General features: G+C 56.9%; 3 protein-coding genes across 7 annotated transcripts in view; 1 reads left to right on the top strand and 2 right to left on the bottom strand.

Annotated features, from left to right (window-relative positions):
- Positions 1-1792: 1792 nt before the first annotated feature.
- On the bottom strand, positions 1793-5513 carry MYD88 (MYD88 innate immune signal transduction adaptor). 4 transcript variants are annotated; one of them, XM_034992122.1, is made up of 5 exons: positions 5042-5513; positions 4048-4182; positions 3480-3641; positions 3185-3276; positions 1793-2918 (listed from the first exon to the last, which is right to left on the bottom strand). In XM_034992122.1, the coding sequence occupies exons 1-5, from the start codon at positions 5442-5444 to the stop codon at positions 2898-2900; spliced, it is 813 nt and encodes a 270-aa protein (XP_034848013.1). In that variant the 5' UTR covers positions 5445-5513; the 3' UTR covers positions 1793-2897. The 4 variants fall into 4 exon arrangements, with proteins under 4 accessions (XP_034848013.1, XP_034848020.1, XP_034848006.1 ...); XM_034992129.1 differs by having other exon boundaries at positions 3185-3227; positions 3452-3641; positions 5042-5500; XM_034992115.1 differs by having other exon boundaries at positions 1793-2947; positions 3461-3641; positions 5042-5482.
- A 722-nt stretch (positions 5514-6235) lies between these two features.
- Positions 6236-17845, top strand: ACAA1 (acetyl-CoA acyltransferase 1). 2 transcript variants are annotated; one of them, XM_034992105.1, is made up of 12 exons: positions 6236-6376; positions 7796-7889; positions 8843-8900; positions 11546-11625; positions 11912-11954; positions 14032-14130; positions 15088-15168; positions 16311-16501; positions 16647-16826; positions 17076-17131; positions 17246-17391; positions 17602-17845. In XM_034992105.1, exons 1-12 carry the CDS (start codon positions 6251-6253, stop codon positions 17675-17677), a joined length of 1230 nt encoding a protein of 409 aa, XP_034847996.1. In that variant the 5' UTR covers positions 6236-6250; the 3' UTR covers positions 17678-17845. The 2 variants fall into 2 exon arrangements, with proteins under 2 accessions (XP_034847996.1, XP_034847989.1); XM_034992098.1 differs by lacking the exon at positions 6236-6376 and adding an exon at positions 7330-7600.
- Positions 17846-18068: 223 nt separating this feature from the next.
- The window catches only part of DLEC1 (DLEC1 cilia and flagella associated protein), a 74622-nt gene continuing 71514 nt past the window's right edge, over positions 18069-21176 (bottom strand). Inside the window, 5 exon segments of the mRNA XM_034992090.1 lie at positions 18069-18192; positions 18272-18395; positions 18609-18762; positions 19614-19775; positions 20891-21103. Of these exon segments, the coding sequence (XP_034847981.1) occupies positions 18069-18192; positions 18272-18395; positions 18609-18762; positions 19614-19775; positions 20891-21103 (777 nt within the window).

The following is a 21176-nucleotide window of genomic DNA, read 5'->3' as shown; positions in this document are numbered from 1 at the left end:
TCACCCTATATTATATATGTTTTATTGTCTAATCTGGAGGAAATCCCTCTCCCTGTTGTTTTCCCCCTGTCATTAACTTGTGGCAGAATTCAGGTTCACAGTCATGTAGACTTACGGTTTTGTATTTTAACTTTGCTGTTGCCCTCCAAAATTTTCTGCTTTTGCCTTTGATAATTTCAGCAGTGAATTTCCCCTATTGAAAAATGAGGGTTTTTCAATCAAAGGTTCCTAGAAGACTACGCCCAAAATGAGAAGAGGAAGCTTTCTTGGTGTCTGGGAACCTACCCGTGGGGAAGTGGGCATTGGGGAAGGAATGTGGGAGAGGTGTGAGGATCAGATGGGAGTGAAGTGAGCACATTCAGGTCACCAGCCTGGCCTGAAAGAATGGCAGTGTTTCCCACGACTCTACTGGTGTTACCCTGAGGACCCCTCCCCCCAACCCCATGACCAGAAGCCAACCCAAAGACTGTCCCCCCAGCCATAGATGGCAGGGTGGATCCTGGGGGGCTCTTCCAGGACCACACTGAGGCTCTGCTCCCCAGGGGACACTGGAGAGGGAAGTCTTATCTCAGGGCTGCCCTGAATACACAGGGCCTTTCTAGGAGTCCCTGCGGGCACAGGGGCAAGGCTGGGGAGCCCCCAGTATCCAGGAGGCTCAGGAGCCAGGACATGGTAACAGAAGGACCACTGAGTGAAGACCTATGGTCACTGATAATGTCTGGGCACTCTAAAAGATCACTAGAGTTATCTCTTGGATTAGAATTATCACTGATTTTTTAAAATCATATATTTTCCAAATTTTCTTGAGTGAACAGTAAAAAAAGTGACATTCTATTTAAAAACAGATCAAAACCAGGGTACCCAACTGGCTCAGTCAGTAGAGAATGCAACTCTTGATCTCGGTCAGGGTTGTAAGTTCAAGCCCCACATTGGATGTATAGATTACTTAAAAATAAAATCTTTAGGGGTGGCTGGTGGCTCAGTCAGTTAAGTGTCCAACTCTTGATTTTGGCTCAGGTCATGATCTCAGGGTTGTAAGATTTAGTCCCATGTCAGGCTCCGTGCTGGACATGGAGTCTGCTTGAGATTCTCTCTCACCCTCTCCCTCTGCCCCCCCCACCACACGTGTATGCTCACTCTCTCTCCAAAAAAAAAAAAAAAACACCTTTTTTTTAAAAGATTTTATTTATTCATTTGACAGAGCGAGCACAAGCAGGGGGAGGGGCAGAGGGAGAGGGAGAGGCAGACTCCCCGCTGAGCAGGGAGCCCTATGCAGGGCTCAATCCCAGGACCCCGGGATCATGACCCAAGCTGAAGGCAGATGCTTAACCAACTCAGCCACCCAGGCTCCCCTCTCAAAAAAAAAAGAAAATCTTAAAAATAAATAAATAAAAGTAAAAATAGATCAAAATCTTCAGGATTAACACAGATATGCTTAAGGATGACCATTATTGATAACTGAGTTCTCCAGAGATCTGTGGGCTGGAAGTTCTCCAGACTTTCCTTGGAGCCTAGAAGGGCCAAACGAGGACCCAGAAACGTGACACAATCCAGGGAAGACCAAGCTTGGTGGAGGGGAGCAGTCTCCCCAGAGTCTGGAACTGAGGTCCCTATTCCTGGTTCTGCCTGCAGCCCTGGTGAGGCCTGGGACCTGTGAGGAGGAGGCCCAGCCTTCAGGAAGCCCCTGCCAAACCCACTGGAGCCTACCCAATGGGCCAATTTCTCTTACCGGGAGAGCTTTATCCCAGGTTACTGCCTCTAAACCCCCAGACACAAGTGACACCTGCTATTCCAAAAGTAAAGAACTCTTTATTATAAACCCAGGATACAGAAGAGAAAGGACACACATAGGGCATATCTCAGCTCTCTGAAGTTCTCACAATGCATACAAAACAGGGATGAAAGATACTTTTTTTCAAATTGTTTAAAAATAATCCCCAAGATCAAAGTGAGGATAAGTGCACAGTTAGCTAAGTGCTTCATCAAGATCATGCAGAGAGGGGCCTCCAGTCCCAAGACCCTGAGGAAAGGTACCTTGCCCTAGCCCTGGCTGGGTGTGGAGCAGCAAAGACACATTTTTCGATTAGATTTAGGGTCCTGGGGTCTGGCCTGGGACAGAGCCCTGAGCCCATGCCATTTTCTCCCCCGAGGAGAGCTTGAAGATAACTAGCATACAAATCCCCTGGGAGGGAAGTCTGCAGCTTACTCGCTCTGCGAGTTCAAGCGGCCCTCTTCCTTGCTCTGTGCTTCACTGAAGGCACAAGTGCTGGCACATTGGGCTCTTTCCAGAGTTAGGTTTCAATGAAGAGGGAAAAAAAGGGAAAAGGAATATAAATGTGTCCCACCTTTGTCCAAGGTTAAGCCCCCTCGAGAGTGATTCAAACACAGCTACTGCCAGTTCTCCCCACCCTACTTAGTTCTCAGGTGGAAAAACTGAGGCCTAAGATGTGTTGGACAGGTCAGGGCTGGTTCCGCTGGTCCTCTTAGTGCCAGCTGGCTCTGGATTTCACTGTCTTGGCTGATAACCCAGCCCGCGGACGTGCCAACGTGCCACTTACAGCCACTGGTTCCGTGCAGGACATGAGATGCAACGTCCACAGCTATGTATGGTGGCTACAGATATGTCTGTGGAGTCGGCATCTCCAGGAATGAGAGGCAAGTGGAGCACAGATTACCCCTACAACTGCAGGAGGAAGCAGGGGCAGAAGTACACGTACGGGCAGACAGAGAGATGCACACACACCCAGGGGCCCACGGCAGTCTTCAGGGCAGGGACAGGGCCTTGGCGAGGCGAGTCCAAAACCAGGACTTGGTGCAGGGGTTGGTGTAGTCGCATACGGTGATGAACCGCAAGATGCTGGGGAACTCTTTCTTCATTGCCTTGTACTTGATGGGGATCAATCGCTTCTGATGGGCACCTGCAAGCCAAGGAGTTCCAAGCTGGCACCTGGCCCTCACCCCAGAGTGGGGGGGATCAGTCCTCCGCCCAGGGGTTAACAGACCTCCCCCCAACTAAGCACCCTGGCACACATTCACCCACTCAGAGGGCACTCGTGTGCACGCACACTCAGGTGTGCAGAAACCTACAGGAGTTCCTCAGTGCTGCATCCAGGGCCCTGGGTGAGGGACCAATGGCCTCCTGAGGCCCCACCCACCCACTCCTCTGTGGCAAAGCAGTGCTTACCTGGAGAGAGGCTGAGCGCAAACTTAGTCTGGAAGTCACATTCCTTGCTTTGCAGGTAATCATCAGAGACAACCACCACCATCCGGCGGCACCTAGGGGAGAGTGGGCAGGCTGCAGCCACTGTGGCAACCTAGCTCAGCATACCCCCCAGGGGACAGACTCAGGAGTCCACTGTGCCCAGGCTAGACAGGGCCCGGCTAGGAGAATCCGAGCATCTGGATCTCTTGGGCAGGGCTTTATGTACCCACCCGCTTGCCCCCTGGCCACTTAGCCAACCTCTTCTCAATGAGCTCACTGGCAATGGACCAGACACAGGTGCCAGGCAGGACATCACGATCAGACACACACAACTTCAGCCGATAGTCTGTCTGTTCCAGCTGCCGGATCATCTCCTGAACAAACTGGATATCGCTGGGGCAGTAGCAGATGAAGGCATCAAAACGCTCAGGCATTTGCCCTGGGTGCAGAGCACAAGGGTGATATCAAAGCTCTACAGAGGAGCCCAGGCAGGAACCCCCAGCCTAGGTGACCTTGGTCCTGAACCCTACACCAATCCTGAGATGACACTAAGAGAAAGTGCCCTTCCTAGAAGAGGGAAGATGAGTGTCTCTCCCCCCACCCTCCCTGCTCCGGGGGCCAAGCCCTGGGTTGACCATGAGACAGACACATCATTTCATGAGTCTCATACCAACTCAGACGTAGGATTATTATTATTCCCATTTCTTAGGTGAGAAAATGGGGAGATCAATCAGAGAGATCAAGAGGTTAAGGGGCCACAGCCCACCTGCTTTCAAAATCTATGCTCCTAACACAGTATCTTATGACCCACCTGTCACACCTGGGGAGCAATATTGTATCCTTACCCAAGGGGTCATCAAGCATGGTGATGCCCCCCCGCTCTGGTGTCCGTGGGTCACTGCTGTCTACAGCAGGCACCTGTAAGGGCTTCTCAGACTCCTCCTGCTGCTGTTTCAGAATATACTTTTGGCAATCCTCCTCTGTGGAGAAGAGACAAGGTGTGGCAGGCTCCCCCAGTTTGTCCCATGCCTCTACCTACAGTTAGGATCCAGCCCTTGTCCCACTCCCTTAACTATGTTGTGCTCCAGGCCTTTTCCAGCACTCTGGTGCCATCCACAGTTCAACAGCTCTGAAAAGTTGCGTTCCCATCTGGCTCTTGACCATCCCACAGTGTTGGTCGTCTGGGAAGTCGTCATGGTCAGGCTTGTGTCTTTCTGTCCCTTTGTCCTGGCCCTCCTTCCTAGAACTCCTGAGAACAGAACCCAAAGTGTGCTTCTTCCAGGACCCACGGCTGATGGGAGCAGGGGACTGGGCATGCAAGAACAGCTCAGGAGACCCAGTGGTTATGTGCAGTGAGGGCTGAGGCCCCAACCAAGCAAGATGCATCATCTGTGGGCCACTGTTCTTACACCTATGCATGCATATTATGTGTCAGCGAGGGGCAGGAAGGGGTGCATTTTCCCAGGGACATGAGGTTTCCATGACAGCTTTCAGTCCCTCACCTGCCCTGTTGCTCTACCCGAAGCAGTCCTAACTCCCCCACAAAGGACCCCGATTCTGACTCCTGGCCCTACGTGAAAGCCTTTGCCTAAGATGTTTCCCTGTGTTCTCTGCCTCTCCCCAGCCTTCACCTCCTTTCTCCAGGTCCTATCGCCCCCACTGAAAGAGGGAATTGGTCTCACACAGCGGTACCACCTCTGCAGGCTGCCTCCAGCGCCCCCACCCCGCCCCATTAAGGCATTAAAGGAGGGCCTCTCCAGGGGAGGTTAGATGCTGAGGCTGGTGAAGGTCAGCTCCCTCATCCCCCTCGTTATGAGGCCCGGAAGCGCGTGTCCTCACCGATGCCGGGCCCCAGTTCCACCAACACGTCCTCGCGGCCGAGCTTGGTGAGCAGCTCAAGCAGGCGGCCCACCGAGGCGCCAGGGCGTCCCTGCCAGTCGTCCAGCAGCTTGCCCGTGGGGTCGGCGTGCGTCTCCAGATGCCGGATCTCCAAGTACTCGAAGCCCATCTCCTCGGCCAGCGCGGTCCAATCGGCCGCCACCTGCGTCCGCACGTTCAGGAACAGCGACAGGCGGCGCCGCACTCGCACGTTGAGAGCAGCCAGCGGCAGGGAGGACATGGAGCAGGCGGGGGACGCGGACTCCGCGCGGGAGACTTCTGCAGCCATGGTGGGATACCCCCGGAGCCCCAGCGCTGTGGAGTTGCGTCGCCTGTCCGCGCTTCCTCCTTCCTTTACCGCCATCCCCGCCCCCGGCCCAGCCCCGCCGGTTTCTGTTTCCGAGAAGCTCCGCCCTGCGCTTCAATCTGGAGCCCTAGCAGCTGTGTGAAGGTGGGGATGCCCCATCTCGGCTCTCGGGGTCTGGGGCAACAGGGGATATGGGAACCGGGGACCTGCCGTTTGAGGTCTGTGGAGGCCCACCGACCCGTCCTTCGGGGTCTAGTGCGGGGGCGGGAGGGGCGTCGCACGACCCTCCTTTGGGGGCTGTAGGAAATAGGGGCCTTGCTCTTTGGGATCTATCTGGGAGAATCACATCCTTTCTGTGGGGGAACTGAGGATGGCGGGGAGGGGGCAAAGGAGGAGACCCCCCCCCCCATGCTCGTCCCTGGATCTCTTGGGAAGGCACAATCCAGAGGTGAGATGGGAAAGGGGGTATACTCCCTTCTGAAGTCTGAGGCATGCCATGGCCCTGCCTTTGAAAGGTGGGAACCCCTCTGGGGTTGGGGGTAACAGGGCACCCTGGCCTTTGGTGTCTAGGAGAAACGCAGTACCACTACTCTCTGGGGTCGAGGGAACGCATTACCATTGGGAGTCAAGGGGGCACCTGGCCTTGCTCTTTAGAGTTGTGGGGGGCGGGAGGTTGGGAAGCACAGTCCTGACCTAAGGAGCTCTGGTCTTCCATTGAATCGGTATTGATCACCTACTAAGTGTCAAGCATGTTGCAGGCACCCCGGATACAAGCCCCTCCCTGCCTCGGTGGAGACCCCAGCCTAGTGTGGGAGGTGGGCACTAATTAAATAAACCCAAACCACTGTAAAATTGATAGATGCATGCATAGGGATAGGGAGTTTGTCACACCTCAGCAACGTAACACAATCTGTTCTCCTGCTGCACCAGAGTCCCCAGTTCCCTCTGTGTTCTCGAAAGACTTCCCAAGAGAGCACAAGCACGTCGGGGTAAGAGTCTGGGGCCTCTGGGAATTATTTAAGATCCCCAGCTTGGATGCTGAGATAAAGGAGACAGCAGAGAAAACTAACAAGGGGGGGAAGAGGAATTAAGAGTCCCTGCCTCCTCCCCAAGCAGGAAACCGTGGGCGGGCGGGTTGGGGGGTGGTGCTGGCCTGGTAGCACCTGGGTTTGGTAGCCTGCAGTGGGCAGGGTTATAGGGGAAACAGCCCCGGCAATGGCGGACTTTGTTTCAAGATACTGAAAGGGCTATGCAGCGCCTGGGTGGCTTAGTCGGTTGAGCTGCTGATTCTTGGTTTCAGCTCAGATCAAGATCTCAGGGCCTACAGATCTAAACCCCAAGTGGGGATCGTGCTCATTGTGGAGTCTGCTTAAGATTCTCTCCCTCCCCCTCTGCCTCTCCCCCAGCTCATGCGCTCAGGCTCGCTCTCTCAAATAAGTAAAAATTGTTTAAAGATTATTTATTTGAGAGAGAGAGAGGGAGAGAGCCAGAGAGAGAGCACAAACGGAGAGGAAGGGCAGAGGGAGAAGCAGACTCCCCACTGAGCAGGAAGCCCCATGTGGGGCTCGATCCCAGGACCCCGGGATCATGACCTGAGCCAAAGGCAGATAGTTAACTGACTGAGCCACCGAGGCGCCCCAATAAATAAAATCTTAAAAAAAACACACACACAAGACTCCGAAAGGACTCTTAAGCAAGCAGGACTGCAAGGGGAAGGGTTTCCTGCCGGCATTTCTGGGCGGGGCTTCGGAAGGGGCTACGGCAGGCGGGGCTTCGGGGCTTTGAGGGGAAAGACTCTCCATCAAAACAAGAGCTCTGCTTTAGGTGGTTTGATTAGGAGCAGGGGGCGGGACCTGAGGTAGACCCCTTCTGGTTGGCTGAGGTGGGAGGTGGGCGAGACTTGGGGGCGGGGCTCTGAGCAGGGTTAAAGCGTCAGGGCAGAGTGGGTTCCGCGCCTGCGCGGGCGGAGGTCTGTTGGCGTCTACGCTGTTCCCGGCGGAGTGGTGGGGGGAGGGTCTACTGGGCCGTGTCGCGCGATGCGGAGGCTGCAGGTGGTGCTGGGCCACCTGACGGGCCACCCCCATTCTGGGGGGGTGCCGGAGCCGCAGGCCACGCCGTGCTTGAGCGGCGCCCCGCGGGTGTCGCCCGAGGACGTGGTGGTGGTGCACGGGCGGCGCACGGCCATTGGCCGAGGGGGCCGCGGCGGCTTCAAGGTGAGGCCCCTGGGTCCCGGCGCCGGGTGGGAGACGGCGGGCCTGAGCGGGCTGGGGTCTGGCCCCTCGGCGCCCTAGGTGGCTCCGCGCCCGAGCTGTGACCGCTGTGTCTCTCGGGTGGGGTGGGGGAGCGGGGCCCCGGGAACCCCGTGCACTGCTGGCGGGGGGTCACCGTGGCCGCGCCTCCCGCTGCAGGACACCACCCCTGACGAGCTTCTCTCGGCCGTCATGACCGCGGTTCTCCGGGACGTGAAGCTGAGCCCGGCCCAGCTGGGGGATATCTGCGTGGGTGAGCACACTGCCCAGGCCCTGGGCTTGTTCTTCCGCGCCCTCCATGCGGCCAAAGCCCTCCTCAAACACCTCCTCACCCTCCAGGCACCTTCCGGAATGGCAAGGGACTCCATGCAGTGCATGTAATCGTTTCTTTAGGGCTCGGTCCTACCCTTCCCTCCCGCCTCCAGGCACTTTCTGCCCCCTCCGCAACCACGTTTTGCCTGTGACGTATGATGGCAAGCAGCGGTCCCCATGCCATTCTAACACCCAAGCACGGGAGTTTGCGGACAGCGTAGGAGACAGGAGTCAGGGTTCTCTTAACTCATCCCGTCTGTGCCACCACACAACAGAAGGACCATCAAAAGCCATGTAGTTCAGCCCCTCCCCCTCACAGATGGAGACACTAGGTCCTGGGAAATTTGCTGCAGAGATTGGACCTGAATCCAGGGCCCCTTGACATTCAGTCCAACCCTTTACCTCTAACCCTACTCCTCTAGCCTGGAAACAATAGAACAGGGCCAGACTCCTATCAAGTAGGGGCCATCCTTAGGTGGGGAATCACTGTTCCACGTCTGAAATGCCAGCAGGGCTTGGCTGAGGACACTCAGAGAGGTGTGCGTTTTCAGAAATTCATTTTCCTAACTGACAAGACCAGTTCGTTTGACTGCAAGCTTTGCACTACAGTCTTCTTTCCATCTTTCCTTTAAAGGCAGGCAGTCAGCCTGCCCACTGTGCATTGATTTGGGAAAGGAGGGTGCAGGTCAAGGGAGCTTGCAACGCTTGGGAACTGGGTTTAATTGTATGACCGGGGCGAGCTGCTGTATGACAGGCTCCTTCAAATTCCAGAGCTCCAAGGGAGCCTGCTGGGGGCTTGAAGAAAGATCTGGAATGTCCCCTTTCTACTATTCACAACTGTACCTTAGTGTCTAGAACACTATCTGGCACTGAATAAAGGTTTGTTGTCCACAGGAAATGTGCTTCAGCCGGGGGCCGGAGCAATCATGGCCCGAATCGCTCAGTTTCTGAGGTAAACTTTTCTAGTTCTAGCTGTATGTTGGCCATTTTGACTCGAGCAGGCTCAGGCACCAGGGAACTCGGCTTATGTGTGGAAGAGGATCAGGTTGGACACCAGACCTGGCTGCAGCCAGGGTCCTTGGCACCCTGCTTTTGTGGACGCTACCTTTCCCCTACTTTGGCATTGTCTTTTTTTTTCTTTTCTTTTCTTTTTTTTTTTTTTAAGATTTTATTTATTTATTTGACAGAGAGAGACACAGCGAGAGAGGGAACACAAGCAGGGGGAGTGGGAGAGGGAGAAGCAGGCTTCCCGCCGAGCAGGGAGCCGGATGTGGGGCTCGATCCCAGGACCCTGGGATCATGACCTGAGCCGAAGGCAGATGCCTAACGACTGAGCCACCCAGGCACCCCTCTTTTCTTTTTTCTTTTCTTTTCTTTCACCTCTATGCCCAGTGTGGGGCTTGAACTCAGGCCCCCAAGATCAAGAGTTGCATGCTCTACCATTTGAGCCAGCCAGGTGCCCCTGCCCTACTTTGAAGGAAGGTTGCATTATCGACACTGAACCAGGACAAACAGGGCCTTTGAGACTAGAGCAAAAGCTCTCTGGCCTGATGATTTAGCCAAAGTCAGCTTGTTGTTTTGCCTTTGTAAGTGTGGACTCTGTCCTTTTTTTGCCAGGTAACCAGGAAGGCACAATGAAGAGTGAGCTTTTTAAAGCTAGTTGAACAAGCTGAGACCTTCAAGGCATAGCACATCAGCAGAGACTTGGGGATGTGGCAGAACCCTGGGGTGAGGGGTAGCCCAGGAGGGGCCCTGGGAAACTTGCCCTTCACCACTTGCTGTCCCAAGACAAGGGAGGAGTGCTTAAATTATTGTCATGTGTAGATTTAAGAACCACTTAAATTTGCACTCCCTACTACCTGGAAAAGAAATAATAGGAACATTAGCCAGTGAAGGAACAGGAAAATTGACAAAACCTCTAGGGCCTAGGATAGGTTCAGACTGCTTAGCGTGGAGTTCAAGGATTCCCTCGATCTGGCTCCGGACTTCTTACCATCCAGCCTTATCTCCTGCTGTTCATTTGCCTTGACTTTCCCTCTTTTTTTTTTTTAAGATTTTTATTTATTTGACAGAGAGCGAGAGAGGGAACACAAGCAAGGGGAGTGTGAGAGGGAAAAGCAGGCTTCCTGTGGGGCAGGGAGCCCGAGGCAGGGCTCGATCCAGGGCTCGATCCCAGGACCCCGGGATCATGACCTGAGCCAAAGGCAGACGCTTAACGACTGAGCCACCTAGGCACCCCTTGACTTTTCCTCTTTCAGCCCGCCTGTCTGCCCACTGTCTTCCCTGTTCTGGTCATTCTGTCCCCTTGGAGTGCTGTCCCTACCTCCTCTCTCTGCACTGTTATTTCAGTCTCTGCTAGCTGATTCATTTTCTGTGTGTTGGTCAGCCATCCTCTAGGGCATGTCAGCATCCCTCAGGTGGTGCTTTGTATTGAGCAGGTGTTTAGTGAACAGCTGGTAGATTGGGTGAGGAGGTGGTAACTAGGTAGTAACTAGCTGGTAAGGAATTAGGAGACCTGGGAAGGGTTACACAGGCTGCATGGGCCTAGGAGGCTACCTACCTGAGAGGCTCTCAGCAGAACCTGGCCTGGGCACTAGCTCACGGGTTGCTGACCCTGGCTGCACACCAGAACATCACCAGAGCACGTTCACCCCCTGAAGTTCTGAGTCCATGGGTCTGAGGAGGGCCTGGGGATTTTCCCAGGGTTTTGTACCCTTGGTCAGGGCAGGTTACATCAGGAGGGACGGCCCCATCAGCTTCTAGGACTGGGAGCAGTATGGAAACCTAGGGGAACACACCCGAACAAGGGATGTTAGAATGCTTGGTACCCATCAAGGGTTCTTTGTCCAGCTGGGAACAGACCTTCCAGAGAGACTGGGAACATAAAGGGTTAAGTATATAGTTACTGGTAAGGCTGATGGTTTCTGGCCTCATGCTTGAGACCATTCATTTTTTTATTTTATGTTATTTTTTTTTGCCCTGGTTCTCTGTCCCAGCAACAGATCCCGTTCTCTATTTTTTTGGAGGAAATGGATATACAGTTTTCCTTTTTTTTTTTTTTTTTTTAAATCTTCAAAGGGAGAGAAAGGGGGCGCCTGGGTGGCTCAGTCCTTAAGCGTCTGCCTTCGGCTCGGGTCATGATCCCAAGGTCCTGGGATTGAGCCCCGCATAGGGCTCCCTGCTCAGCGGGAAGCCTGCTTCTCCCTCTCCCACTCCTCCTGCTTGTGTTCCCTCTCTAGCTGTCCCTCTCTCTCTCTCAAATAAAAAAAAAAAAAAAATCTTAAAAAAAAGGGAGAGAAAGAAGGATCCCTGTAGCCCAACCAGTTTTCCTTGCCTTTGGGCTGTTCTTGACCTTGGTTGAGGAGAATCACAGGAGGAAAGAGCATGTGTTTGTGGGGCCCTAGGGAGCGAGTACCTGCAGAGATGGAGTCTGCCCAGTATGGATCTGGCCTGGAGTGGCGACAGGGCTGTTGGTTTGTTCCCCTGGTTTTTGCACCCCTTGATGGGACAGTCCTACTGACCAGGAGCATAGGCCTGCTTTCCGTGAGAGCCTGGCAGAGGAGAGGGGGCTAACTGTGGTCTCACTTTCTGTTCCAGTGACATCCCAGAGACCGTGCCTTTATCCACTGTCAATAGACAGTGTTCGTCGGGGCTCCAGGCAGTGGCCAACATAGCTGGTAAGTTGTGATGGGGTGGGTGCCCACTGCTACAGCCTGACCTTGGTTCTGGCTCCTTGGGTTTGGGTCAGCAAGGTCACTGTCTTTTGGGCAGGCAGTAGGATTTCTGAGAGGACTCTCTGGGAGAGCCCCTTGCCACTGCACCCAGCCATTTCGGACACCTGGGTCTTACCATCTCTGAGGCTGGGGCCGAGTCCCATTTAGAGACCAGGTGGGGAAGAGGCTCCTCTGTTTCCAGAACAGATGGACTCTGATAAAGAATGTTTATGAAATGCTTTTGTTGCAGGTGGCATCAGAAATGGGTCTTATGACATTGGCATGGCTTGTGGGTAAGAATTTCTTTCTGCCAGAGCTTACTAATCAACTCCTAATAATGAAACTAATTTTCATGTCCTGAGTTCTCAGAGGCCCTGATTGCAGGATTCTCCTCTAGCCCTTTTAGGCAGATGGCTGGGAGTAGGTTCCTACAAATTCCAGCTTAGAAATAGCCCCCAGCTCTCGGTGCTCAGGAATTGCTCACACCTCTCAGCACTAGTGGGAAAAGGGAATTGGCTTTTAAAAGCTTGCTTTCTTGGAAATTTGTCAGGCTGGAAGATGCAAGTATTTTGAGAGAGTATAGCCCTTGGGTTTCCTTGTGTGGCCCTTGTTGATTTATGATGCTATTGAGAGAGACGTTGTGGTTTTGGTTCCCTAAAGCCAACGGCAGTTGCCTACTATATAACTAGTCTGTTCATGTTATGAGGCTGTCGGTCCCCTTGACCCCCTCCTTGGTACCAAGGTGGAAACTTGCAGCTGCCTGCTGGGCTCTGAGGAGCGTGGTCAGATCTGCGGTGGTTTGGTCACTGTCAGCTGCGGCTCTGTCTTCGGCTGTAGCACCTGGAGCCACAGAAGGCATACTAGGCAGTGCCTCCAGGGAGGGGAAGGGCCCTGGGGCCCAGTCTGGGGTGGGCATCCGGTATGGGGAGGCAGGCAAAGTCAGGGCTCTGGCAGGCTCTGGGAGGCGAGCAGCCCGGGGATTTTGACACGTTCTCTCTTGCTTTTCCTCTTTGTAGCATTTCTTGATTGGAGTGTTGTTGGGCCGCCTCGGGGCTGTGCTGCCTGGCACTGGTTGTCCGCGCTTGTAAATAAAGCCAGAGACCACACTGCAGAGCCTTTGGCCAGGCAAGGGCCACTGCCAGTCTGCCCTTTGATTTCTCTCATGGTCCTCTATCTTACTGGGGGAGGGACAGGTGTGGGTAACTTGAGAAGGCTGGAGTCTTCATGAGTTCTTTAGAGGGCATCTGGGTCCCCAGGCAGGTTAAAGACTATGTTTCTAGAGTATTGAGGGTCTGGGCCAAGACTGTCCCCCATAGGCTTTGATCATGCTCAGGGCATCCTGGTTGAGAATGGGCTCTGGGGCCAGACACCTAAATCTGGATCCCTGCTGAGTGACTGTGGACAAGTTACTCAGCTCTCTGGGCCTCAGTGTCCTTGTCTATAAAATGGGGATAACTAACTCAGTCCTGTTGAAGTTGATAATATTAAATGCAGTAATAACAGCAGGACCACTCTGGGACATATGTTATGTGACTGATACTGTTGAAAGCTTTCTAATATCTGAAAAGATTATCAAATAGCACAGGGCATGTGAAAAGCATTCGAAGTTACATGTTACCCCTTGAGGCCCTATGTTGCTGCATCTCTGTGAGGGCCTTTTTTTCTAAGCTTTATTTATTTGAGAGAGAGAAAGCACATGCGCCTGAGCCAGGGGCTAGGGGAGCAGAGGGAGAGCGAGAGAGAAACCCAAGCAGACTCCGCACTGAGCATGGTGCTAGACTTGGGGCTCGATCTCACGACCCTGAGATCAGACCTGAGCCAAGACCAAGAGTCGGACGCTTAACCGACTCCCAACACCCAGGTCCCGTCCCCCAGTCCCCCCCACCCCCCCGTCCCTTGAAGGCCTGTTTGACCGCTCTAAACTGAGACCTTGCCTTCCTCTGAGCTCCTAGTACCTCCTGGTCAGTGCAGGTCAGAGGCCCTTTGATCTGTGGCTTTTAGAATACTTGGCTCTTCTGCCCTCTGAACCTGTGGCGCCAGAGGGCGCAGCCCGGCTGCCTGGACGTGGCCTGCACTAGGCGGCTTTCCTTGGGAGCTGCGGACTGGCCGCCTGTGGGAGCATTTGTGTTATAGGGAAGCACAGCCCTGCCTGGGGGTGTGGGCCGTGCAGCGCTCTGACCTGGCGTGGGGGTGGAGGGCGCCAGCAGCCTTGCACCCCAGCTCTGCCTTGCTGGCCAGGGCCCTGCCCAGGGTTCCCAGACAGCCTGCTGGATTTCCCAGGGCCCCCTGGCTATTTCCCAGCACTCGCCAGAGCCATAGCTATCCCTGGCGGAGTCCTGAGAGTGACCACCTCCTCCGCTGCCTCCTCAGGGTGGAGTCCATGTCCCTGGCTGACAGGGGAAACCCGGGAAATATCACTTCGCGCTTGGTGGAGAAGGAGAAGGCCAGAGATTGCCTGATTCCTATGGGGTGAGTGTGCCCCCTCAGCTCCCTTCCTGGCCTGGAGCAGGCGCACAGAGACTTGGATCATCTGGTGGCCTCCTGCCTTCGGGCTTGTTCTGCTTTGCTGGGCCATGGGGATGGGACTTGCTGCCCCTGACTTCCCTTTCCTGAGGCCTCCAGGTACTCTGTGCCTCTGGGTTTCCAGTCATGGCCCAGCCTGTCACTCCCACCCTGAGGGACCAGTCGCACAAGGAACGATGGCAGCTGCATGCCAAAGTCTTGGGAGGCCTAGGACCTTGAAGTGGAAGGGCTTTGAGTTGGAACACACTGGTGAGGCGGCTTGGGTCCTGTCAGATGCAACATCACAGTGCCTTGCATTTGCTCGGCATCTTAGCTCTGCAGCCAACGTTGCTGAGCCTCTGGGCCATCCCCCCCAGGTTCATAAGCAGGGAGTCATGGCTCCCCTGAAAGTGAGATTTGAGGCTCAAGAGAGGGGCAGTGCCCTGGCTGCCTCCACATCCAGTGACCCCACCTCCCAGGGAAGCCTCTAAAGCCAGAAGCCCAGGTGGGAAGGCCCAGCTGCAGCTGTGGGTCCCCAGGGTGAGGGCTGGCTCTGGTCACAGTGAGCAGAAAGCCTGGAGGGGTGGGGCTTCCTCCCCCCACCCGAGAGCAGCTTTCCTCAAGGCATAGGAGAAGCTGGTGAAGAGTAACCCGTTCGCGTCCCCACCCGTTCCCTCATCTGCCCCTCTGCTGGGCTGGCCTTTCTGGTGTACAAGCTTCTCGGGGTCTGGCCAGCCCTGCTGCCTCCCTCCCTGTGCCCCCACACTCCACCCAGAGTCATCTTCTGTCTCCAAGGCGTGGCCTGGCCCTCCTGTCCTCCCCTGCCTACCGCTGCAGGGACCCAGAGTTGCAAGCAGAGCTCTGCGGCCCCGCCCAGGCCCCCAGGCTGCCGGGCACGTCCATGGTGTGCTGGTTTTGTTTTAGGATAACTTCGGAGAACGTAGCTGAGCAGTTCGGCATTTCGCGGGAGAAGCAGGATACCTTTGCCCTGGCTTCCCAGCAGAAGTGAGTGCTGTTTGGGATGGGGAGTGTGTAAGGGGCTAGAGAGTGAGGTTTTGAGGCTAGATTAAGTGGCCTCAGGTAGAGCTGCCCTTTGGCTACAGCTGGGCAATGAGTGGTTTCCAAGCCTAGTGCCTGCCAGGAGGGAGAGGTGGGCAGGGACCAGAACGTGCTGGAAGTGCGTTGGTAGCTCTTCCATGTCCTGTTACTGTCTACTCACCCTGAGTCTCTCCCTAGCTGGGCTTCAGTTTCCCAATCTATTCATCAGGGCCAGGACTCTGCTCTGATTGTCTGTGGTTTGGTGATTCGACATGGCAGCCATAGGCTTCTTTAGATAGCCTGGGTTATAGGGCCTGCACTGCTGGGGACCCTGGCATCCCAGCTTCTGGACCACTCCTGGGTCTGGGGTAGCATCAGAAGACCCCCAGGAGCTCAGGCCTCTGGGCAGGGGCAGGCTGAGGTTGACAAGCCCCAGATGCCCAGAGGTGACAGCAGAAGAAGGGAGTGGGCTTCTCTGAGGCAGTGGTTCATAGGCACTTGGGGTCAAGGAAGCATTTGAAAACTTGGTGAAAACTGTGGAATCTTCCTCAGGGGAAACCCCTAGTCCCTGACATCTTGCATATGATCGCAAGGATCACCCAAAAAACACTTTGTGCTTTTGTACTGTTTAAATACTAAGATTCATTACGTAGTTTAGTGTATGTCATTTTAAATGTGTGGAAACTGGGGAACAGATGAAATTGAGCCATTGGGATAGAAGAGCCAAGTTGGTAGAACCCAGCACAAATATTCCTGGGGCTCCGTCTTCAGTTTGGCCCAGAGAACCAAGCAGGCTCAGTACCTCTTGGGTAAAGGGCTCAAAGGGGCAGGCACCACATCTAAACCTCCCCTTGCCCTTCCAAGGTTGGGATTGGCCAGGATCTGAAGATAGGAGGCTGATGGCGAAGAAGGCCCCGTAAGGCCTCAGGCCTCCCACTCCCAGGCTGGGGAAGAGGGGCCCTCAGCTCCCCTGAGGCGAGCGTGTCCCCATGTGTAGCAGCCTGAGCTTGTCTGCCCCAGTGGGCAGGGGTGGTAGAGGCAGTGGGAGGGACCCCTGGGAGGAAGGGACCCCAAGGGAGCCTGAGCCTGGCTGTCCATGGTGCTGGCAGGGCAGCCAGAGCCCAGAGCAAGGGCTGTTTCCAAGCTGAGATTGTGCCTGTGACCACCACGGTCCATGATGACAAGGGCACCGAGAGGAGCATCACCGTGGCCCAGGATGAGGGTATCCGTCCCAACACCACCATGGAGGGCCTGGCCAAACTGAAGCCTGCCTTCAAGAAGGGCGGCTCTACCACGGCTGGTGAGACTGGACTGGGGGAGGGCCAGGAGGGGCAGTGTCCATGTGGGCTGTTCTCTGGGAGCCTGGAGCCCCCAGGCAAGGTGTGCAGGTGGTGCTCCTCTGCCCTGCCCTCTGATGCATCCTAACCCGCATGATTTGCCTGTAGGAAACTCTAGTCAGGTGAGTGATGGGGCAGCTGCCCTCCTGCTGGCCCGGAGGTCCAAGGCAGAAGAGTTGGGCCTTCCCATCCTTGGGGTCCTGAGGTCCTATGCGGTGGTTGGGGTCCCACCTGACATCATGGGCATTGGACCTGCCTATGCCATCCCTGTAGCTTTGCAAAAAGCAGGTAAGGTGGTTCCTTCGCAATCTCCATCTGTATCCCACCCCTGCCTCTCGTGCTGGTGCTGGTGTGGGGGGAGGTCACGTGAGTGCTGCAGAGTGAAGGTGGGCCAGGCCAGCCCCTGTCCCCCAAGCCCTTCCTGACCTCACAGCTGGGACCCACCTGCCCATGTGGATTAGACACACCAAGCAGCCTTTAGGCCATGGCTGGGATGGGGACGCTGGGTCAGCTCAGGTCTTTTCCCCTGACCCACAGGGCTGACGGTGAATGACGTGGACATCTTTGAGATCAATGAGGCCTTTGCAAGCCAGGTGAGCTTTCCTTTCTCAGTGTTGCCTGGGCCTTGGATAGCCGAGGTGGAGCCAGTGGGCATTGGGCACAGGGGTTGGGAAGAGAACCGTAGCTGATGCTCTGCCTCCTTCCAGGCCGTCTACTGTGTGGAGAAGCTAGGACTCCCCCCCGAGAAGGTGAACCCTCTGGGGGGTGCAGTGGCCCTGGGCCACCCACTGGGCTGCACCGGAGCTCGACAGGTCATCACGCTCCTCCATGAACTGAAGCGCCGTGGGAAGAGGTAAGCTGGGGTGCTAGGGGCAGGCATACATGCACTGAACGGAGGACACAGGGCCGTGACCCCCGTTTTCCCTGGGGGCCAGCGGGAAGGGCACCCTGGCCTGCCACCGCGTGTGTGGGCTCAAGTGGGCAGTCTGGGATCCGCATGCCCAGAGGTCTGGGGAGAGGCCCTTGGTGCCTTCGCCCAGCCAACATAATCTTGCTTCCCCAGGGCCTACGGGGTGGTGTCCATGTGCATCGGGACCGGGATGGGAGCCGCTGCTGTCTTTGAATACCCCGGAAACTGAGGAAGGCCCACCTAGTTCTGCCCTGGGGCGGGGGGGGGGGGGGGGCGGCGGGATGAACATGAGCACTGGTGCCACACTACGGGCCTGCCTTCTGCCAGGTCACCCAGGCCACCATGTGGGTCCTGGAGGTGAGAAGGGTAGCAGACAATAAATACGTACTCTCATCGTGCTGGCTGTGGTGTTTCCCAAGGGCCAGTTCTGGCTGTCAGGGGTCTTGCCTCTAGCCCAGCTGTGTGCTGAGGGCCTGGGCTAAGAGCACTGCCCTCCAGGGAGTCCCTTCCCTCCCCAGAGCCCCTTGGGGGTCCTCCGGCGTGCACCCCTGTCCAGCAAACCTGGTCCTTAGCTCTAGGTCATGGTTTATTTGCAAAGCTGGGGGGCTGCGAGTAGAGCCTCAGAGCTGGTGGGGTGACACATATTTCTCATCATAAGAGCCTCGGCCCCGGAGCCGTAGGGTGCAGGCCTTCTCACCAAGCACGCCTTCCACCACCAGCGTGGACTCATACAGCTCACTGCTCCTGTGGGATTGGGGGGGGTCACTTACTGGGGTTAGGAAGGGGGCCCTGGCCTGTGGGCAAGGCTGGGAGAGGCTGGTACCTGGCAGTGAAGAAAACCTGGAGGGTGATGGAATTTGGGGGGGCATTGACCAGTCGTGCCTCCAGCAGGCCACTGTTTGGAGATACCCTGAAGGCCGCAGGGTCCTTGTCTGGCTCCTGCTGGCCTGCACCGAGGGAAGGGAGCACGCGAGCGTAGGCAGCTCCGTGCGCCGCCCCAGCGAGCCCCCCGCCCCGCAGCTCAGGTGTGCACCTCTGGTCCGGCCCGGTGCCACGGGGCGAGGCACCCTGGGATCACTTGGGATCTGGGAACCGGCCATCTGCGGGAACCCCCAGGTGGTGCCAGCCTGCGGGGGAAGTGGTGGGCAGGTACAACCTACCCGTCAGCACAGCCCAGTAGCTCCGACAGCCGCTCAGGTTCATGAGGTCGACCTCCCGGACCTGCCCCTGGTTCACAAAGCAGGTCCCGAAGTCCACCCAGCTGGTGGAGAGCTGCAGCTCGGGCACGGCCACTGTGGCCCTCAGGGGCACCACCTAGGGGGACAGAGCCTGCAACGTGGGGCCCTCGTGCCCTCCTGCTGACCCCAAGCCCCGAAGCTTCGGAGGAACACATGGGCAGCACCGCAGCGAGTGGAAGGGGGCTGGCGCCGGCATCTAAAACCACAGCTGGTGGGGGTCTGCGCCGGTAAAGGGTCCCGAAGACGCCATCTGCCCTCCCTCCGCCGCCCCTCCCCCTGCCCTGATCAAGCTCGGTGGTTTCTGCTCCCTGGTCAGGCTGCCCTCCCCCTCCTCCCCCAGCCCCCGGGGTCCCAAGGCCCAGCCCTCTGCCCCTCCTGGGCTCTGGGCCATCTCACCTCTTCCCTTGGCCTCAGGCCCCACCTGTGTGCTGACCCGTCCTCGCTCCTGGCGGTCCCCCCACATCATCCTCACGCACCACCATACACACCTCATCACCTCAGCCTTCCCGCCCCTGGGCCCCAGCAGCCACCCAAGGACCAAGCTGGGGGGCCTGCCTGGTCACAAACGGATTCTTCTTCTGGCCTCCCTAGAATCCACCCCTTAGGCTATTCCTTTCTGTTCCTCACTGTACCTTCCAGCTGGGAGGCTTCACGTGCCGCATACCTCCTCCAGGAAGCCTTCCCTATTTCCCACCCTACAGCACCTCACCTGGTTCTGAGCTGAGCTAGGTAAGGAAGGATGACGCTCGTTTCTCCACGTGTGTCCTCAGGGAAAGGCCTCTTCCAGGGCAGACGGGGCCCTCAGGGCGAGGCCTGGGGCTCCTCTTATTTCGGAAGGCCGGGTCGGGGTCTGCCCTCCTCTGACCCACGAGAACAGAGTCTGGCCCGTTTCCGCCCTCTCCGACATGGGGCAGGCCTGGGACTCACCTGAGCGGTCTGGTTGGCGTACTCCAGGAGCAGGTTCTGAGTAAACACCATCTCTTTCTCCCCACTGGCGCGCTGCCGGATGTCCACCCCGGGCAGCATCTGGTCAGCCGGGAGCTTCTGGTAGGAGAGCAGCTCCAGGGACAGCGAGAAGGACACGTTCACCTGAGCAGATGTGAACAAGCCTGTCACCTGAGGCTGCCGAAGGCAGGCGGCGGCTTCTCCACCTGGAGCTCCGTCCTCCTTCCCTCCGTGGCCCCCACTGCCCGGCAAGGCCCCAGCTCGGCCCCTGCCCACACGCAGCCTGCAGGGCCGGCCCAGACTGAGCCAGCCCGGCCCGGCACGCAGCGTGTCTGGTGCATTCGGTCCACAGACACGGCGCCGCGCTCTGTGCCCAGCACCCGTTAGTACTGGGGACAGGGCCCTGCCTGCCCTCAAGAGCTGAGGACCTCGAGGGGAGACTACAAGCAAACCGCCCTTTACCCTTGGCATGCCCAGGGCTGCGGGTGTGGGATGAAGAGTGGGGAGACATGGAGACTGAGGATGGGCAACAACAGGATGTGGGGGCTGGCTGGTCAGAGGGGGCGGGGAGGAGGATGCCAGGGCTCTGCTTGGGCACAGGGTCGGGGGCAGTGGTATTTGCTGAGATCAGATGCTCCCAGCAAGAGTGGAGGCACAGGTGTGGGCAGGACTGGGTGAGGAGGACAATGGAGAACTGAGTTTGGGCTAGAATTCTGGTCAGGGCCAGATAGATGCCTGGGTTCCGTTGGCACGTGGAGGGTGAGAGGTAGTACTGTTATGAAATGTCCTCTCTCCAAGAGCCCTGGGGCTCCCTGAGGCATTTTAAAGGGACCTTTACTTGGCGACAGCCTGTGGTTTCACTGGCGCCTTGGTGGAACAGGCCCTCTGGCTGTGCTTCGGGGCTGCCCCTCAGTTTACCTCTGCAGAAGGGAGCAAAGGCTAAGTGAGCCCAGGGTGGCCGCCCTTCTTTCTTCTGTAGCTGTTTCGCCCCCCACGGTGAGGTCCCTGGGGGAGGGTGGCACCCAGCGTGGCACCCAGCACCCGGCAGGCGCTCGGTAGGCCCACACCAAAGCGCAGCTTGGAAGAGCGGATGGGCCCGCCCGCTGAGGCTGTGGAAGCGGACGCCACGACGGTGTGCGGTGTCTGGACACCAGCGTGTACAAGTGCGTGATGCTGGCGTGCACACGTCTGTCCACACGTGTGCGTGTGACGGGAAGGTGACCCCTGGCCCGGTGACCGCCTGCAGAGCCCCCACTGACCAGCATGTTCTCCTGAGGGTGGAGCACCAGCCGCTTGCCGCCAGTGGCCTGCTCTTCCTCACACCCCGGTTCCGGGCCAGGAGCACTGCGGCTGCGGCTGGCCCCTCCTTGAGCAACAGAGAAGGGCCTGGAGACCAGGAGCCGGAAGTACTGCGGGATTTCAGTGGTGTTGCTCAGCTTCAGGTGGTGGGTGCTCAGCAGCTCACTCAGCACCTGGGTGGCCACAGGGGAGGCGGAGGCCGGGGATGCATCTCTCCCCTCCCGGATCCCACGGCTCTGGGGTGGA

The sequence above is a fragment of the Mirounga leonina genome, unplaced genomic scaffold (genome assembly GCF_011800145.1).
Source record: "Mirounga leonina isolate KUSES-001 unplaced genomic scaffold, KU_Mleo_1.0 Mir_115, whole genome shotgun sequence".
NCBI lineage: Eukaryota > Metazoa > Chordata > Mammalia > Carnivora > Phocidae > Mirounga > Mirounga leonina.
Note: the sequence above shows the minus strand (reverse complement) of the source record. Positions and strands in the feature narration are given on the sequence as shown.